We start from the raw sequence: 19,704 nt of genomic DNA on the forward strand, positions 1-19,704 counted from the left end.
CTGCAACCCTTCAAAAACTTAAAAGGTAGAACTATAGATGTGGCAGAAATTTAAGAGACTATTTTAGGCCAATAAATCTAAAAATGGACAAAAATGGTAAATTTCTTAGAAAAATAAAAATAAAATTGACTCGAGATGCAATAGAAAATATGAACAATCAGTATTTTAAACTCTTCCCCAAAACTACACACCAAGGCTAGACTGTTTTATACATAATTTCTAGCAAATATTAAGAGAACATCATTCTATTAGAAAAAGAACACACTCTCTCCAACTTGGTAATATTGCTAACAAAAATTAGAATAACTGAAAAACAGAAAAATATATAAAATGTGGTATTAAGAGATAAAATAAGGGAATAAAACTATATGTATCAACATAAACAATCTAAAAAAAAGTTAAACTAAAAACAGCAAGTTGCAGAATATATATGATATGATATCGCATGCCAAATTTCAAATTCAGCATAACAATTCCATATAATGTCTGTGAATGTGTAAATCTGTAATCAAATCATTAGAACTTAAAAGATAAACACTGTATTCATCATAAGTTGTTTCCTCAAGGTAAGCTATCTGGTGGGAGTTGGGCAGGGGAGTGGAGTAATCTCAACTTTATCTATAAAGTTTTATTTTAAAGAAAAATCACCTAAAACAAGTATGGTCCATGATAGCTACATGAGTAATTTTAAGTTTGGTTGTATACTTAAAATATTAAAAAATTTAATAATAACCAGAGAAGGCATGGTGAAACAGTAAGAATAAGAACTAGTATTTATTGACTGCTTATATTATGCAAGGATTGTGCTAAAAGCTTTATATATTAACTCACAACACACCCATGGCAATCCCATGAAATAGGTACTGATAGCACCCTCATTTCACAAACTTGGTATTGAGTCACAGGTGTTAGGTACATTACATTTTGGTTTCATAATCCTTTGGAGAACATTTTGATAACACTGATCAATAAGCATGGCTTAAGAACCTGTAAATCTACTTCAGAATATCTATTTTAAGGAAATAACCAAAAACATAGCAAAGATTGGTATACAAAAGGACATGAATTACTCTGCTGGTGATTAAAGGGAAAAAAGAACACCTAAATATACATAACAGTGGAATAGTTATGAGGAATCCATATGAGACTATTATTCGACCAATAAACATATTTGGAAAGAATTTTCATATATTCTATGTTAAATACAAAGAAACAAAATTATTATATGGTAATTCTCAACTATATAAAAAATATATGTAGAAGACTAGAAAAAAATACCAAAAAAGTGTTATAATAGAGATTACTTGCAGTAAAATTACAAAGACTTTTTCTCCCCTCATCAAAACTTTTATAATGTGGACATTTTTAGTATACATTTCTATAATGGGGAAAACCTACCAAAAAGAGAAAAATGGCACACATTTATCTTCTCAATCATCCTAGTCCATCATGCCAAACTATCTCTGTAACTCCAAACTTTGGGCAACTTGGGATACAGACATGAAAACAAAGAGTTCTGCTTAGCACACAGTAAAGCTGAAACACAATATTCTGGTTGTTTCTAAAGGCTTTTACTTACGTGGTAATTGTGGAGTTTTACTGTCATGTGAACGGTAGTCTTCATGAGGGACAGACTTGTCATCCTAATTGCAAAAAAGTTTATTATAAGCTTAATATATAACTAAAAAGATCTGTAATGTAGAGAACAGAGAAAAGATTTAAAACATTTGGAGAGATGAAGTGACATACAGGAACTCACCATTTTCACATGCATAGGTCTATCAAACAAAAACTGCCCATTGAACATAGCTGTTGGTTCAGTCAAGGAAAGCCAGTTAAGACAACTATAAAGTTATACTTGAATACAAATACATTTTTAAATCTTATTTAGAGTCAGGCTACCTTGAATATTTTAATAAACATTTTTAATATTTTACTTATTTATATTAGTCTCTTCCATATACTCAAAGAAAAACTTTCATTCTTTGTAGTTTGATTTTATGTATAAAATGTAAGCTTTTAATTCAACCACTGAATAAAGAAAATTAACAAGACTTCATTTGAAGCAACTGTAATACATAATTGGATTACATAAATATCAGGAGCATGTTTACCTTACAATTAATTGTGGCAGGAAGAGAAAGCAGAAAAAGGTTCACACCAGGCCTATACCATGGCCAATTCAAGTTTTAAGAGTGACTTTAGTACTTGGACAGAAAAAGCTTTGTGCTGGAGACTAAAGTCTAACACACATTTCTAAGCCAGGCAATCTTAAATTCCAGAACTTTCACAAAATGGTAACAAGATTCTTCACCCTTATTAAATAATCCTAAAGTGTTAATGAGGATACAAATTGCTTGAACTGCTTCAATTGCTTGTTCAAAAGTGACAGTGCCCATTCCTCTGCTCTTGCCATCTTTGTCTTCTTTAATATCTGCCCGCTTTACAGTTCCAGCTATGCTGAACACTTCTTTTAGCTTCTTCCAACCAACTTTAAAATCAAGCTTAACATAAAATTATATAAAGTTATGTACCTAATAACCCCTCTCCTCACTTATAAATAATATAAACAAATCTTTTATAAACTCTCAAAGCTCTAAACAACTACTATTCTTGTTAATCAGTATATCAAATAATATTCACATAAAATATTAGGTTGTTTGAAATTAGTTAAGCTACAACTGCATTATTCCTTATCCTTAATTTTTTAAAAATTCACAAAACAGTCTCTCACCTATTCAATCCTGTTTTGTACATTTGAAACTTGCACATCTATTTTTACTAGGAGAAATTCAGATTTTATAAATTATTGTTGATATCACTGACTTTCAAAAGCTAAGAACAAATGACAAACCAACTATAACATGCACACTCACAAATATCAAATATTAAAGCTAAAAAAATCAATTTACCAAAATGAACAAAAATCACATAAAAGTAAATAATTTCAAGAACGGCTAAGTGTTTATAAATTGCACGGTTCTTTTTTTGAAAAATTAAAAATATTGGTACATACACTCTAACCTTATATATAAAAATGTAAATTGGGTTTGAGTTTACAATAATTTATGTTTGACTTACTTTAGTTAAAAATAAAATGTTCTATAAACCTATAACCCATTTATCTAATCAAATAATCTCATAATTAGAACTACATATCTGAATGACAAAATTTTAGACTAAAGCTTAAACTTACATTAGCAACAAAAATTGTGGAACCAAGTCGACCAGCCTGCAAATTACTGATAACCTCAGGAGGAATGTTTGGATTATTGAGAATGGAAGGTGGTAAATTCATCAGCCCCGATCCCATATCAGGTGGTACATGTCCTCCTGGAAATGATCCTCCTGTCCGTTGCAATGCCCTACGAGCATTTTCTCCATCAGGATCCTAAAACACACATTGAATGTTAAATGCCACTACATACATTATAAAGCCTACATAATGAAAACAACAAGTTCATATTCTACAGTAGGTATCCCATTGGGGTCAAATTATTGGCTCTGTTGAAGAGTGAGCTTTTTTTCTCACCCAGAGAATTCAGTCCCATAAAAACCTGTGGACAAACAAAAGATTAGTCTCCAGGGGTGTCAAATAAAAATATCTCTATCCAATCACTAAAGTCACTTAAGAACTTGAAATTAATTTACTTTTGCCCTTGCACTAGTGTACAAGTATATGGAACATACACATACATATACATAACTCAAAGAGGAACAAAATACTGTAACTCTTTTCTTTCCCAAATGCACTAATAGTGAATTGTCACTACTAGATGACCAATGCAAGGCCTAATTAAGACTAATTCAGAGCTTTTCAACAGCAGAACAGATTGTTATACAGAATACTGTTATACAGAATACTGTTATACAGAATACAGAATACTGGGTTACAAGGGAACTATGATAATGTGTAAATTTTATTACTGAACAAATAAAATATAATCATCTACCTTCCAACCTCTTTCCGTCCTCAATATCATTATGATCTAAGACTGGGAGGAGGGAAGAAATAGAGAGTGTCCAAATGAAGACTGATACTAAGCATTGCTTTATTTTTTAGTTCATTAATTTTATAAGGAAATATTCTACCTTTAAACCAAAGAAAAGCAAGTTTAAAGGTATTTCTCACTCATTTCACTAGGTGGAATGCAAAAATCAAAAAACAAAAAAAACCCCAAACACAGTAATAGTTTATCATCTGCACTACAAGTAATTATGATACATGCAACCATAAACTCTACTCCACTGGACTGGGAATAAAAAAAAAAAACAAAAATTTGGTGACTTTAATAAATTTTTTAGGAAGAATTTAAGGTATAGAATAGAAGGTGAAAAAGTGAATGTAAGAATAAAAGTACTCTGTCTTCCAATATATTTCTTTATCATGAAGAATAAAAAAACAAGAAGAAATCAATGTTTCTAAAGAATGCTATAAAATCATAAATGCTTTAGGTCTAAGGTTTCAGAATCTTGCACAAATATAAAATTTAGGATTGTGGTTACCTATGGAGGAGGACATAGTAGAATAAAGGCTTCATGAACTACTAAGATGGGTTGTTTGTTCTTACCTTAACATTAATAAAGCATAGTACTATGTTTAGATGTCTTTTACATACATGACACACATCAATATATGTAAAACATATATACAATTTATATAACACAAATTATGTACTATATATAGTTTTTATTCCTCTTTTTCCCTTGGATGTCAGACTGCCAGGCATTGCCAGCTGTTGCTATTAGAGAGCCTATAATAAGTTTACAACTGCTATCAACCCCCCACCCCAAATTACATGAAAAAGTACAACTCTAATATCTGTAAAGGAACATGGGAAATAAACTTTTTCTTAGACTCTCACTAGTACTTCTCTGTACTAACCTCAGCCATCCATTTGTATCTCAGATATTCCCAGAAAAAGGACCTTTAGTGATATTAATACAAAAGAATTAATTGAATAAAGAACATCTCATCATTTAGTTAGGCCAAAGTATACCATTTTTTTTAATCTTAAAGAGGCTAAAAATGGAAGTATCCTACATCATCATGGATCATGTAACTCTATCCTAAAATCTCTAAAATATTACTGAGGATCTACAATGTGCTAAAACTTAAAACACAAACAACATGGCCCTGTCCTTTAGCACTCAATAAATCTTTTTCCTATTAGAAATGAAAACACTGAGAATCTGTAACACTTGTCTTTTGAAAATTAAGAAGAAACATCACAAAACAACAAATTATGCTTTATTATTTCAAAAAAGGTAAAAATGCAATTGAAATGCAAAAAAAGATCTGTGCAGTGTATGGAGAAGGTGCTGTGACTGATCAAACATGTCAAAAGCAGTTTGTGAAGTTTGTACTGGAGATTTCTTGTTAGACGATGCTCCACAGTTGGGTAGACCAGTTGAAGTTGGTACTGATCAAATCGAGGCATTGATTGAGAACAGTCAACATTATACCACCCAGAAGAGATGGCTGACATACTCAAAAAATCCAAATCAATAGTTACTGGTGAAAATGAAAAATGTATCTTTTATTTTATGGAAAAAAAATACAGACTTTTTGGCCAACCCAATAAATGGCCTGCATAGATCATAACAGTCTAAATTTTCTCTATAAATTATCCACTTCCCAGTCATAAAAATAAACAAACAAACAAAGAACCCTCAGAGTCAAACAGGATTAGAGGAATTCAGAAGCTGACGAAAATAAAGGGATTTGAGATACCTGTATAAGTTGGTAGCATGGCCTTTCATTTTAAGCTATAGTAGGTTCCTGCTTATCCATGGTTTCACTTCCTTGGCTTCAGTTACCCATGGTTTACCAACATCCAAAAATATTAAATGAAAAATTCCAGAAATAAACAATTCATAAGTTTTAAATTGTGTGCCCTCCTGGGTAGTGTGATGAAATCATATTGTCTCACACCATCCCACCTAGGACATGAAACATCCCTTTGTCCAGTGTCATCCACACTATGTACACTACCACCCTTTAGTCACTAGGTAGCCATTGCAGTTATCAGGTCAGCTATCATGGTTTCACAGTGCTTGTGTTCAGGTAGCCCTTATTTTACTTAATGGTGCCAATGTGCAAGAGTACTGATGCTGGCAATTCGAATATGCCAAAGAGAAGCTGTACAGTGCTTCCTGTAAGTTAAAAGGTATGTATGTACAGGAAAGAACATAGTATATTTAGAGTTCAGTACTATCCTTGGTTTCAGGCATCCACCAGGGGTCTTGGAACGTATCCCTTGCAGAGAAGGAAGAATGGAACTATTGCTTTATTGCCTCATAATCAGAAACAAGAGAACAATGACCAGTAACATTCCCACCCTGGATAGTAATAACAACGATCATAATTATTATTACAGGTAACATTTATTATGTAATTATAATATTTGGTACACTATGCTAAATACTTTATATAATAAATTATTATATAACAATTATAATTAAATGTACAATTATAACAAATAGCTAACATTTATTAAATGTTTTATATGTATTAACTTTGACTCCTTATAACACTATCACTGTTCCCATTTTAGTGATTAAAAAAATAGGTTATGTAATTTGCCCTGGGTCATACGGATTCTCATATGCCATAGACTGAGTTCTTTACTATGTACCTCATTTAATCCTCATAAAAACCCTATTAGGTAAGTATTATCTGTAGTGCCGTTATCATTACTAAGGGTTAGAGAATAAGTAAATGCCTACTCACACAGCTAGAAAGTGACAGAGCTGGGAGTCAAGTCACTACTATACTAAGTTAAACTGTCACTGATGTACAGCTCTATTACCAGTGATTAACATCCATGCTAGTGGAGGCTCTTCAGGTTCCCCAAGTTATATCCTCTATCCTTGTTTAATACAGACTTTAACAAGGATATATACATAACTGGTTTGTGATCAAACTATTCAGATAAGATTAATAATATCAACTAAAGGAAGACAGGAAGATGACTGCTATTCAACTGAATTATTTGTAAGTTCAATTACCCTTACTATCAACAGTTTTTTAATGTATCTTCCAATCAATCTTTTATCAAAATATCTTTACTGCAACAATTCCATTCAAAGGGAACATCTTCATTTTAGGGTTTCCAAGTTTTAGTTATAAATTTTGCTAATAGACATAATTTTTCTTAAATTTTAATCTGCTACAATTTCAGGTTAATTTTACTGAAAGTGAACACCAATTTTATTCAAATCCATAAGATATTTATACTATTAAGCAACCTTGATTATCAACTACAAAAATATCTACAAATATCTTTATACTTCTCAAATTAAACAACACAACCTAAAAACTGAGTATGTATATACTAAATAAACTCAGCACCAAAAGTGTGTCATTTTTAAATTGCTAGGGCCTGAAATGTCTTTAAATCATATATATCTGCTTATGATAATTTGGAGCAAATCAAATATATATGATAACTGCTTAAGGGCAAATAGAAAATCATGAATAAGGAAGCAAAACTACCATCAATATAAATGTTCTAATAAGCATTTATGCTAAAAAAATGTTGTAGTCAGATAAATATAGTACCAAAGATGAAAATCCAAAGAAAACATATCCTGATATTCATATGTTTAAATTATTCCAAATATAAGAAATCTTACCTCTTTAATATTCAGGGGCCTTCCACTAAGATCATATTTGTTCATGGTTTCTAGTGCTTTCTTTACAAATTCTTCATCTTTAAATTCGACCACACTTAATCAGGGGAAAAAATGGGGGGATTTTTATATACTAAGATTATTTTTTTACAACCAGAAGTTTAAATTTGACTTAAGGTACTTAAAAAAAATTCTTACCCACAACCCTATATCCAGGTAGATTTGTCAATATATGTAAAAGAAAAAAAAGTTGTATCAGTAGATGAAGTTAAAAGTAGAATATGACATTTAAGTCATCAAAAGCAGTCAGTAGTCATTTTTATTGTCTTTATACCTCCAGAACATAAAAGGCGAATGACCACAAATTTTCTGTATATTTTTAAACATATCTATTTAAGATAGTAGGACCTAGTATAACAAACTTGAAGCACAATTTAGATGACTCTTCCTTAAAGCTAATGTAATGTCATTACACAAATTCAATCAAATGTAATTCAAAGAAATAACTGAAGCCTCCACTATACATATCTTTACATTGTCCTTAGATAGTTACAACTATTTTCAAAAGCTGCAGTGTGCACCAATAGTTTTTAATGTATATTTTAAATGTTATTAAAATCAAAATAGAAAAGATTAATCTCACTTTTAACAAAGTTCTCAGGGGAAACTGGCTGCACAGTTTTAACAGCATTCAGTTTTAAGTTTTAAAGAAAGGCCCTGGCTGGTGTAGCTCAGTAGATCGATCGCAGGCTGCGAACCAAAGCATTGCAGGTTCAATTCCCAGTCAGGGCACATGCCTAGGTTGCAGGCCATGGCCCCCAGCAACCACACATTGATGTTTCTCTCTCTCTCTCTTTCTCCCTCCCTTCCCTCTCTACAAATAAATAAATAAAATCTTTAAAAAAATCTTAAAGTTTTAAGAAAGTCATCTGCGTTAAGAAACAAATTTGCAGTATCATTTTTAAAATAATAACTTGTCATTGTAACTGTTCAAAGTGCCACTAAACATAATGACAAAATTTTTATTTTTCATGCACCCAAGTGGTTTTTGCTAATAAAATTAAACACTATTAAGAGTTATCCATTGTATTCTTCAATATATTCTTTCTTGTTGCTAAAAATCAAAATCAACTATCACCCAATTCCTTCTATGTCAATTTAATCATCAATGTCATTCATACCAATTGGTCAGAGCACTGCCTCTTATGTCGTCCTGTAGGCTACCAAATTAAGTTTTTTCAGTATAAATTTCAAACATACATTCTGAATTGACACATTTAAGCTATATGCCTCTCATAGAACTCTTTAGGGAATATTATCAATTCAGTGACTTTAAAAATATCCTCAAAGACATCAAAACACAACAAAAAAAGTCCTATATTAAGTTCTATTGTCTAAGAAGAAACATTACCTTCAAGTATTAGAAAAGTGAGTGCCCTTTATGAGCATTTACAAAACCCATCCCTTTCAGGCAGCTAGCTTGATTTGTGTTGTCAGACTTGCTGGTATAAAGCCTCAAATCTTGCATAATAAAGTAAAACAAAATGAAACTTAAGTTTCCAAAAACTGGTACAAGTATTATACAAAAAGTAAACTGCTGAGGAACTTTTAAACCTCAAGCAGATTACTGCCCACAGCACTTACCCTTGATTTTCCTTCCGCATCCTTAAAGAGCTCCACGTATGTAACCTCACCAACTACATAAGACATACAAAAGGAAGATACCAAGAAACAATACATTTAAACACCAGTGTCTTGCTTTACTGCACACCTGTGCACAACTCTACAGAAAAGCACCTATTATTCACCAACAATCAAAACCAGACCAACATACCTCCTGTCAATGGCTATGTAAATTTAACTAATTTTCAGAAATGTACATCATCCACATTCTCTAAAAAAGCTAACAACCATATTAACCTAATTCATACTACAGATCATATTTTGGCCCGCATGATATAGTTGGTGAACAAATGCACATATACATACAAATGTTCCCTTAGCCTATCATATTAAAAACATCAACATTAGCACTTTTCAAGTAGCTTTAGTCGCCTACACACAACAGCTGTTTTAAGGTGACTTCCTACCTGAATGTCTTCAATCATGTTTGCCATCAAACTAAATTTACAAGTCATGCTTCACAGCAAGCCACACACTTTCTAAATAAAGTCAATGAATAAAACCAATCAAATAGTTGTCACCTTACAACAGATACACCAATGCAATTTTTAAAAATTTATTAGGAGATGAGCCTCAAAGCCAAGTACATAGTTAGCAGGACTGTTAAAACTCAATTTTTCAAGAGATAACAAAACTAACTTTTACAAAATCAAATATTAAAATTATTTTTCCCCAAAACCAACCATACATATAAAATGAAGGTTTTCTGGTTATTCTGAAAACAAAACTGCAACAGCAGTAACACAATTTTAATATAGAACTGCAGAGACAGCATCATCGCATTCATGACAATGCAAACAAAATGCATTCCACAGCCAGATTCCAGATTCCACCAAGATAGTAACAAAGCAGCTTTTGGAAAAAAAATTAATCAGACCTTATTATTCATACTTTAACAGCTAAATGTATTGCTTAACTAATGCAATAGTCCTTTAAAAATCTATAAAAAACTTCAACTAAACAAAGCAATCACTTTAACAAAATATTTGGTGGCATGCATATGCTGGCTCACTACCATCCCACTGAAATAACAAGAAAATTTTTTAAAAATCTTTATTTGTCCATACTACCTTGTAATGAAATTGTGTCAAATGAAAGAGGAGGAAAAGATTAATTCATGTGTCCAGAAATAAACAAAAACCAATTTTTATGAGTCTGTGTGGCTCAGAGGTATACAAAAAGTTTGCTTAGTTCCCTCCCCTTATAATATGAAGATTAACAAACAGTGGACTTTCAAAGATGTTTACCTTTTTCTCTCATTAAATCTTTAATAGCTTGCCATTTCATGTCATACGGGATGTTGCTAATGAAAACTCTGTTTCGATTTGGACCCTTCTTTTCCCCAGTGCCCAAATTCTTGTCTTTTGAATAAGGATGAAATCTATGGGCCTTCTTATTTCCTGCTGATTTTTCTTTTAATTCAGATTTCTCCTCTTTTACTGATTCATCATTCTCCCTATGAATTAAAAACAAAACAGAAGTCTATATTAAATATTCAATATTTACCACTTCACAAAACCCTCAGTGCACTAAGTTAGATCTCAGCAAAGCAGGTGGAGACTCAGACCGCTGGCTTTGAAGTTACCCACTGCTATTTCAAAGCAGGGATTTGGGCATATTACCAAAATTCTCATTCCACATCCTTTTTACCATATTAAACAGCTGCAGCATCCAAACAATCACCCAGTTTTTCCCCATCATAGTACATAATAAATGTTATTAGTACTTAAGAGGGAAAATGGGTGATTATATTCCTACAGTATGTAAAACTGCCACCTTTAATGGAGAATTGACTTTCTGGGCCTTATTCCGAACTCTTAAAAAACTAATTTACAAACTGATACCCTGAAAAGTTCATTTCTTAAAGATTAACAGTTTCTTCCCAGAACTTTTCTCCTCTGTTGTTTAAAAACAGTTAAAATACATAATTACAACTTATATCTGTATGTACATACTCCAATGTGACTCAAAATGTTTATTTTGTTTTGATCAACAAAGAAAACTAATAAGGTATCCTAATATTTTCATGCTCAATATTTTCTGTGTTTTACCCTATAAACTAGAATAGGATACCTCATAGAATCATGTCATTTTTATTAGTATTACCTATAATGGGGGATGGGGTGGAAAAGGAAAGCAGTACTTAAATGCAGCACCAACCAGAATTTTATAAAATCTTTGTGGCAAAGCAAGTTTGGCCTTAATGTCTCCTAATTTTAGCAGTTTTTCTGGCAGAAAAACATACTTTCTAAGCCAAGCAATCATGCAGTGCCCCCCACACACCTCTTACTCTAGTCGCTCATTCCATGATACACAGACATTTTCACACATTACTTTTCTCAGCAGGTAACAACACAGCAATAAATATACTAGATAAAACTCTACAAGAACAAAAACTATCTGTGTTGGTATCAGCAGCATCTAGCATGGTGACTGCACATAACATGTGCTCAATAAATATTAATTCTTGAACAAGCAAACAGTCAGATGGTGCTGATGTCTGCCAGAAAAACTACTAAAATTAGGAGACATTAGGGCCAAACTTGCTTTGCCACTTTTTCAGACCCTGACAGGGCCATCTTCACTGTCAGACATTGTCCTTCATCAGAAATGGCACAGCCTGGAAGTGATCATCACACCTGTCCAAGTCTAGCAAGTAATACTTGCCTATACAGCTGCAATGCTGAAAATGGCTACTGCTCATCTACAACACGTAAAGTAAGACTGTCGATGGAAGGCAGATCACTTAGCGCTAGAGATATGGTCTGATTAAGAAACTAAGCTGTAATTACTCAATTTCCAAACCCTTTCTATGTCCTAAATACATTATGGAAGACACAGTAAGACCATATGTAAAAATTCGTAAGGAAACAATGCTATATAATATCAAAATAACACTATATCCAGAATTCCATGTAGTAATTCCCAAAGTATTCATTTAGGCAAACATTTCTCTTAATGTACTTGAAATATAGATTGTGACTATTCTTTTTTATTTTTATTGAATTTATCAGGGTGACATTAGTTGTTAAAATTATATGGGTTTCAGGTGTACAATTCTATAGTACATCATCTGTATATTGTGCTGTGTGTTCACCAGCCAAAGTCAAGTCTCTTTCTGTCACCATTTATCTCCACTTAACTCCTTTCTATCCCCCTCTCCCTCTGGTAATCACCATACTGCTGTACACACTATGACTATTCTAAGTCATAAAAATGTTATCTACTTTTAAGACTGGTTTATGCCTACCCACATTATAACATAAATTTCTGAAAAATCGATATTTAACATCAAATGAGAAAAACAGTTTAAGGATTTTAAAAACATTAAGCTATAGTATGAGATCCAAAATTAAGCCCAGTTCTTTACTAATAGTATATAAAATACTACTCTACTGTAACAGGATATAAAATACTATTCTACTTCTACCTTACTCCAATGTTTAATATTTTATACTAGACCCTAATGTAACTCTTAATGTCCACATACTCCAAGGTGTTACTTAATCACACTTGAATAATGAGGAGTACATAACAATACTATTTTTCCTCCTATTCACTAAAGAAATGAAAAGCTAGTATACCATTTGGCACAAAGAAAAACACTACACCTAGGGAAACATCTTAAATTTTTTTGTCAAACGATGTGAACATGACCACTAAAAATCCCAGGCCCTTTAAAGCATACAAAGATGAGAGGTTTCCATCCTCATTGACTATGGGTTGATTTCAGCAAAAGTAATTTCAATCTTGATAACAAGCAGCACTGTGTTCACTTCCATGCAACATAGATTTTCAAAGCAATATTTGGTAATTTTTATCATCTCTATGTCATTAAAAACATATGGAAATCAACTGAAGTTTATGTGTTGGGTTCTTAACTCCTCCCATTGGGTCACAAAGGTCAAAAAAAAGATTATTAGGTAAATGTCCCTAATTATTCAGTGTGAGTGACCCATGCTGAACCATTATATATTTTTATGGACTAGACAGTACAAGAAACCCCCAAGAGTAAACTAGCTTCTTCACTCAACTTCTTAGAAAAGATTATTGGAAAGAGATGAATTATAAGCAATATGAAAAGGATCTACATTTGAATTTACTAGTAACATTGCTTAATTTCTTCACCTTCTATTTTCCTGTTCCTCACTTAGAAGTTAAAGAGATTCTTTTCCCACCCCTCTTCTCTCCTCTCCTGTCCAGCTAAACCACAAAGAAACTTTAAAAGGGGGTAGGGACGTTTCGATTTGACGGAGGTTTAGATGCCAGCTTTACTTGCACTAACACTATTGCAGTACTGATCATATCCAAGTAGAGAAGGGCTTCTCTCTGTAATTCAAGGCTGTACTTTCTGTTCAGAAAAAGATGGGTGGCAGACCCATGTTTATCTATATTTTTAAAAGCACAGTTTACATTTATCATTTCAGTGGTTTTCATTCACATTTATGATGCCAAATCCCTGAAAGCCCACATACTGATAAACGTGGTAGAAGTGCTTCAGTCACTTTTGGTTCTGTAGTTACTGAGGTGCACCATATTCCACCCACGAACTCCAAGGAGATAGAACCTCCTATACCCTCACCTCTATTCTGCCTGAAGACACTGCCCATCCTATCCAAACCCAGTTGAGAGCAAGAGTGTCATAACCAACCCAGCTGGCAGAGATTCCTTATCTTCAATCAAACCTTAGAAAGACAGGTCCAGATTTACTACACCATTTCAAATATTTTTATACAAAAGAAAAGAACATTTCCATGGTCTATTTTAGTGTGAGTGTATGTTCACTGCTTTCTACCCTAATAATTGAGAGAGAAGGAAAAGGAGGTCCTCACTAAATAACAACATACTTCAACTTTAGGTTTAAAGAGCTGGGCATATGCAAGTAAATGCCTGACTTCATATTCCCCCATATAACAACAAAGGGGAGCACATTTCCTTATAGTGACGAAATTATGAATTCGAGTCAACTAAATTCTTTGACAGCTGCAACTTTAAAAGCAGGGGATTTCCTTCAATTAAAAAAATCTTACTTTACCATTAAGAATCTACCATCACAAACTGTCTATAAATAATAGCCTGCAGGGTTGACACACATCTGGGGGCCGGGAAAGACGAGGGAGCAAAGCACATTTCCCTTTTTCAAATCACTCTTCCAATTCATGGATAACAATGGATTCAGCCTAACAGCACAATATTAAACTTCCTTTTGGTGTGTATCTGTTCAGAAATGCCTACCTACTTTAGAAAACAACTGAATTTATAAAGCTCAGCGTGAGGCCGTGGAGATTCGGAGATATTTCTTTGAAATACGCTCTAGGTGGTTAGGAGGAAATGCCCGATGATGTCATCCCTAGTTACTCCCTAGTGATGAACACTAACTACTAGCCTTTAAAGGGGGACCGTTTTCCAGCAGCCTGTGGCTTTGCTCAAAGATTCTCCAGCCAAACTGAGGGAAGAGGGGGTGAGCCGTGGTCCCCGGCTGCAAAGGGAAAGCGGACGTCAGCCCCCCCTGACCGGCACCCCAGCTCACTGGGCCCGTGGCGGGCGCGTTGGGCCTGGGAGCGGCTGGGTTGCACCTGCTCCTCCCGTTGCTTACGGCCCTAAGGCCGTTATCCTCCGACGCCCAGCCTAGCCTTCGCTACCCCCCAGACCGACTTCCCGCCCCCCACTTCGTCCCGGTCCCCGGAGGAAAAGACAATACATTTTAACGCCATTGGAGCTGCTGCTGTGCGGAGGAGGATGTTTCTCGTTCTCTGGCGGGTGCGTTTCTCTCCGCGGCTCTCCCCGCGGCTCTCCTGGCGGCTCTGAGGGCTGTAGAAGCGGGCTGTCGTCGCCAGGGGCCCCGGACACCTCGGACTTGTCGGCATCCGCCATCCCGCCGCCACTGTCTCCGCTTCGGCCGCCTGCGTACAGAGGCTCCGAGCGTGACAATGGCGGCGGCCGGGGAAGCGGTAACGGATCCCGATTTGAAAAGGCCCCGAGCGCTCTGTTGCCCGGATCTCGCGAGAACCAGTGGGGGCCCGGAGACTGAGAGATAGTGTGAGCCGGGGATGGGGGGTGGGTGTGCGGGGTGGGGGAAGGGCAGGGATGGGGTAGCAGGTTAGGGACGCCATTGCTGCAGTCGGCCCTGCCACCAGGCTGGGGAGGACTTGCCTTGTCCAGAAGCCCCTGGTAGGGCCCTGTTCTGCCCACCAGTCGGCCTGTCTCTTGGCACCCAGTGGGGTCTTCGCTCAAAAGTCGGTTCTGGGATTAGAAACCTCTAGAGCTCCGTTCAATTCGTACTATTCACTTCATTTCAAGTGGGACCTGTTTAAATTAGAGAAGCGCACACCACTTTGCATCTTTAAAAGACATCTGCAAATCTTGAGTCCCCTTAGAAATCCTCGGAATAATGCAGATAAAGCACTTGGCACTTTAATGCTTAGGCACCCTGTGGATATACAATAAATAGTAATTAATGACTGGTTTCAATTCTCCAAAATAAATGGCTTTGAATTTCTTGTGCGTTCTGGTTCTTCTTAACAATGAGATTTTCTTTGGAACACAGCTATAAATTTGTAAAAAGAAGACAGGTTTTTCAATTCTCTGGACAGCAATCAATAGAGAGAACAATTTTTATAAGAAATCTAGATTGGCTAATAATATATATTTTGGTTTTGGGTTATGTGTTTATTATATACTAATGGAAATTATATTTTAAGCAGTTATAGGCTCAAACAAATTTAATTACCATATGGAGTTTTAAAATGTAGTCATAGATGTTTTTCCCCTAAATATGAAAAAGAAACCTATTAAGCTTAACTCCTAACTCTTCAGTACTTTAATTTCTCATTGAGTAACCTTTTCCAGCTGAAAAGTTCAAAGACCTTCCCAAACATTTGTTTTCATAAAGAAGCAAACTTGTATGATTTACATACTTTGCAGAATTTCACACACATTAGTGGTAAAGTAGTAGTTAGAAACATACTCAAGTATTACATAATTTCCCCTGTTCTTTGATATTTCAATATGTAGTTCTCTGCACTTAATCATAAAACATTTGATTTATGATTCTAGCATAAAACATTATGCTAGAAGAGTTAATTTATGTCATCAAACATGCACACATAAAAATCAGAACAATTTTAATCACTAATGAGTGCACTTGGTAAAATATTGCTGCTTAAGGTGTCAGTCAATCCTAAAACTTAGTGTTCAAAGAAGAAGGGAATGGGATTTTGACACAGAAACCTGGGTTAGAACCCCAGCTCTGCCACTTTCTGCTTGTAACTCTTTGGGCAAGTCACTTAACCTCTCATTGTCTCCATAATAAATAGGAATAATAATACTTACCTTGCAGGACTGAGATGAGGATTAAAAGAAAGCAGTTTATGTAGGGTGAAGTACTATATGAATGTAAAGTAGTTTTACAATCCTCTATTTCTCCAGACTGGTCAGGGTTTTAGTCATACAGTAGTCAAGTAATATTCCTAAGAACTGAATTATAAGTATGTTCAAAACATTCATCATTCTCTGTTGCTCTTTTGTTATAGTTGAATTTAATGATGAAAACGTAACCCTGGAGTCCCTAGTATATTCTTGAAAATTCCTTCAGTAGATCCAATTTAATATTTTAGGAGGCCTTTATGCTTAAAACAGAGTGATAGTAGCATGAAGAATACAAAAATGAATGTGGACTTGTTGAGAGAGGATGTTTATAAAAAGCACTGTTCGAGTTCAGTTATAAAAATTAAAGCAAAGTATAATTAAAAATTTATTTACAAAAACACGAGACCTGCCTACATACTGTATTGTGGTAATTAAAATATTCCATTAAAATATTTGTCTTGATTATTAAGTTCTTTAGTCACCTTTAAAATTCTGCACCTTAGACAAATGCCTTATTCACTATATCTTACTCACTGTACCTTGGTCCTGATTCTATAAATGCAAAAAGAGCAGAAGTTAATTCCTAAAGGAAGATCCAGGAGAGCTTCACAGAGGAGCTGGATCTTAAAAGACAAAAAGAATTGGGGGCAGCTTCTGAAGAGAAAATGATTAAACCTTATCACTCCATCTGAGTGCTCTATAGAGTGATCTTTCCTCCCTCTTTTGCTATTAAAATTGCCCTTATCTTAGCTAAATCTGTGAAAAAATTCTTATTAACTTTTTATTACTATATTCCATTTCTACAGTTTCCTTTTTTCCTTTACTTTTTAAGTCCATATATACATACCATAAAATAATTGCATAATGCTTTAGCTTTTGTCTTCTTACAGTTCCCATTACAAATGTCATCCTTTCCAATCACACAAAATGTGTTAATAATAAAACTTCACATAACCACTTAGTTTTGTCTTACAAATTGAAGTGTGTGCATGAGAGAGAGAGAGAGAGAGAGAGAGAGAGAGAGGAGCTGTTATACAGGTCTAGAAATTTAATCCTAAATCCCCAAATATTTTCAATTAACATGTATATCATTTAGGAATTGTGTTCATCTGCTAGTAACAGGGACTAGTGACCGAAACAAGATAGAAGTTATTGCTTTCTTGAGAAAAAGCAGAGCAGAGGGAGGCATCCCAGAGCAGAAATGGTAGCTCTGCAGTCATCGAGACTGATTCTTTCTGTCTTAATCTTACGCCATCCTAGTGTGAGGCTTCTACTCTTAAGTTTTCCCAATGGTCCAAGATGGCTGCTGGAGATCTGGGTATCTCGTCAACATTGGAGTCCAGGAAAGAAGGATTGGATCCAGAATTCTCACACAACACTTCCACCCATGAGTCAGAACTTAGTCACATGACACACCCAGCTGTAGGGAAGGTTGACAAGTAACTTTCTTTTCATTTTGGCTCACTGACCAGAGTTCTACCTCCAAACAAGAGACTCTAGTGGCAAATAAAATGTGATCATTCTTTTCTCTTTGCATTTGTGGTACATATATACAATGGAATATCACTCACCCATTAAAAAGAATGAAATCTTGCCATTTGCAACAACACAGATGGACCCAGCAGGTATTATGCTAAATAATATTTCAGACAAAGAAAAATATCGCATGATTTCACTAAAAAGCAAAATAAACAAGCAAACAAAATAAATTTATGGATACAGAGAAAACAAATTGGTGGTTGCCAAATGGGAGGGGCATCAGGGAGATAGATGAAAAAGGTGAAGAGATTAAAAAGTACAAATTGCTGGTTATAAAAATAGTCATGGAGATGTAAAGTAGAGCACAGGGAATATAGTTAATAATATTGTAATAACTATGTCTATGTATGGTGTCAGATGAGTAGTACACTTCTTAGAGTGATCACTCACTAAGCGACATAAATGTCTAATCACTTTGTTGTACACCTAAAATTAATATAACATTGTATGTCAATTGTAATTGAAAAATAAAAATTTTTAAAAATTAGAACCAAAGACCAAAATATGAAATCAAACAGAAAGTATAGTATCATTTTTAAGGTGCTTGGCTCAGCTTAATAAAATTAAATGGCTGAATTTGGAGCTATTACATTTCCAAATTTTAGAGAATTAAAACTTAAAAAGGAATTTATAACTTTAAAAAATACTACAGGTTATATTTGAAATTCATATGTAGTTTCCTCTTGCATCATAGAAGTTCTTTCTGTGATAAAAGGTGGATGTGGGTTATTGTCACTAGAAAGAAAAGTATAGCCTTATTCTGACAATCAACTATTTACTGTTTCTCTGTCCCCCCACCCGCATTGCTCTGCTTAATGCAGGAATCTACTTTTTAGCATTTAGCATTCTAAAAATACATCCTGAAGAAAGGTCCCTAACAGCCAAGTGAAGTTTAGAAATAAGGCAATTATGTGAATAATTCAGGCTGAAATTCTACTTTCACCTCAATTATTCAAATAATTCATATAAAACCAAGGGTTTTGACTGAATTCCTTAGATAATTTTTATGTTTTTCAACTGTACCATGCTGGGGTTATTGCCCAATAACGGATTTACTTTCAAGTTTTGTATGAAATATTGGGAATCTTTTTGAAGACTGAAGATTCCTTTAATTCCCATATATTTATTTAAGCCTCCATATTTATTCATTTTTTCATTTCTTAATTTAAATTACTTAAATTTCTTAATTTTTAAGATTTTCTGAAACCTCACCCCATTAACTCCATTAAATGGAGGATCAGCAGAGCAAATTTTCAAGAGCCCTGCCCTACTTCTCTCCCTGTGTGCATAGTTACTCCCTCCTCTTTAATAATTCCATGAATTGGATTTTCTCTGTCCAAACCCATGGCTCTTATATGGTATTATTTTTTAAATTTTTAAAAGGATTTTATTTATTTATTCTTTTAGAGAGAGGGGAAGGAAGGGAGAATGAGAAGGAGAGAAACATTGATGTGAGGGAGAAACATCAATTGGTTGCCT

The 19,704-nt window shown here is 34.3% G+C and overlaps 1 protein-coding gene across 7 annotated transcripts in view; it reads right to left on the minus strand.

The window, feature by feature from the left end:
• MYEF2 (myelin expression factor 2) overlaps positions 1 to 15,307 on the minus strand; it is a 35,778-nt gene extending 20,471 nt beyond the window's left edge. For all 7 annotated transcript variants that reach the window (XM_045822603.1, XM_045822608.1, XM_045822607.1 and 4 more), the window contains exons 1-9: positions 15,020 to 15,307; positions 10,566 to 10,774; positions 9,280 to 9,332; positions 7,834 to 7,841; positions 7,639 to 7,732; positions 3,197 to 3,391; positions 2,351 to 2,504; positions 1,760 to 1,809; positions 1,580 to 1,643 (exon numbers count right to left, since the gene is read on the minus strand). In XM_045822603.1, coding sequence (XP_045678559.1) covers positions 1,580 to 1,643; positions 1,760 to 1,809; positions 2,351 to 2,504; positions 3,197 to 3,391; positions 7,639 to 7,732; positions 7,834 to 7,841; positions 9,280 to 9,332; positions 10,566 to 10,774; positions 15,020 to 15,192 — 1,000 coding nt within the window. In that variant the 5' untranslated portion in view covers positions 15,193 to 15,307. The remainder of the gene's footprint in view (positions 1 to 1,579; positions 1,644 to 1,759; positions 1,810 to 2,350; positions 2,505 to 3,196; positions 3,392 to 7,638; positions 7,733 to 7,833; positions 7,842 to 9,279; positions 9,333 to 10,565; positions 10,775 to 15,019) is intronic.
• Positions 15,308 to 19,704: the final 4,397 nt, after the last annotated feature.

Source organism: Phyllostomus hastatus, unplaced genomic scaffold (genome assembly GCF_019186645.2).
Source record: "Phyllostomus hastatus isolate PE091 unplaced genomic scaffold, TTU_PhHast_1.1 phas_scaffold_501, whole genome shotgun sequence".
NCBI lineage: Eukaryota > Metazoa > Chordata > Mammalia > Chiroptera > Phyllostomidae > Phyllostomus > Phyllostomus hastatus.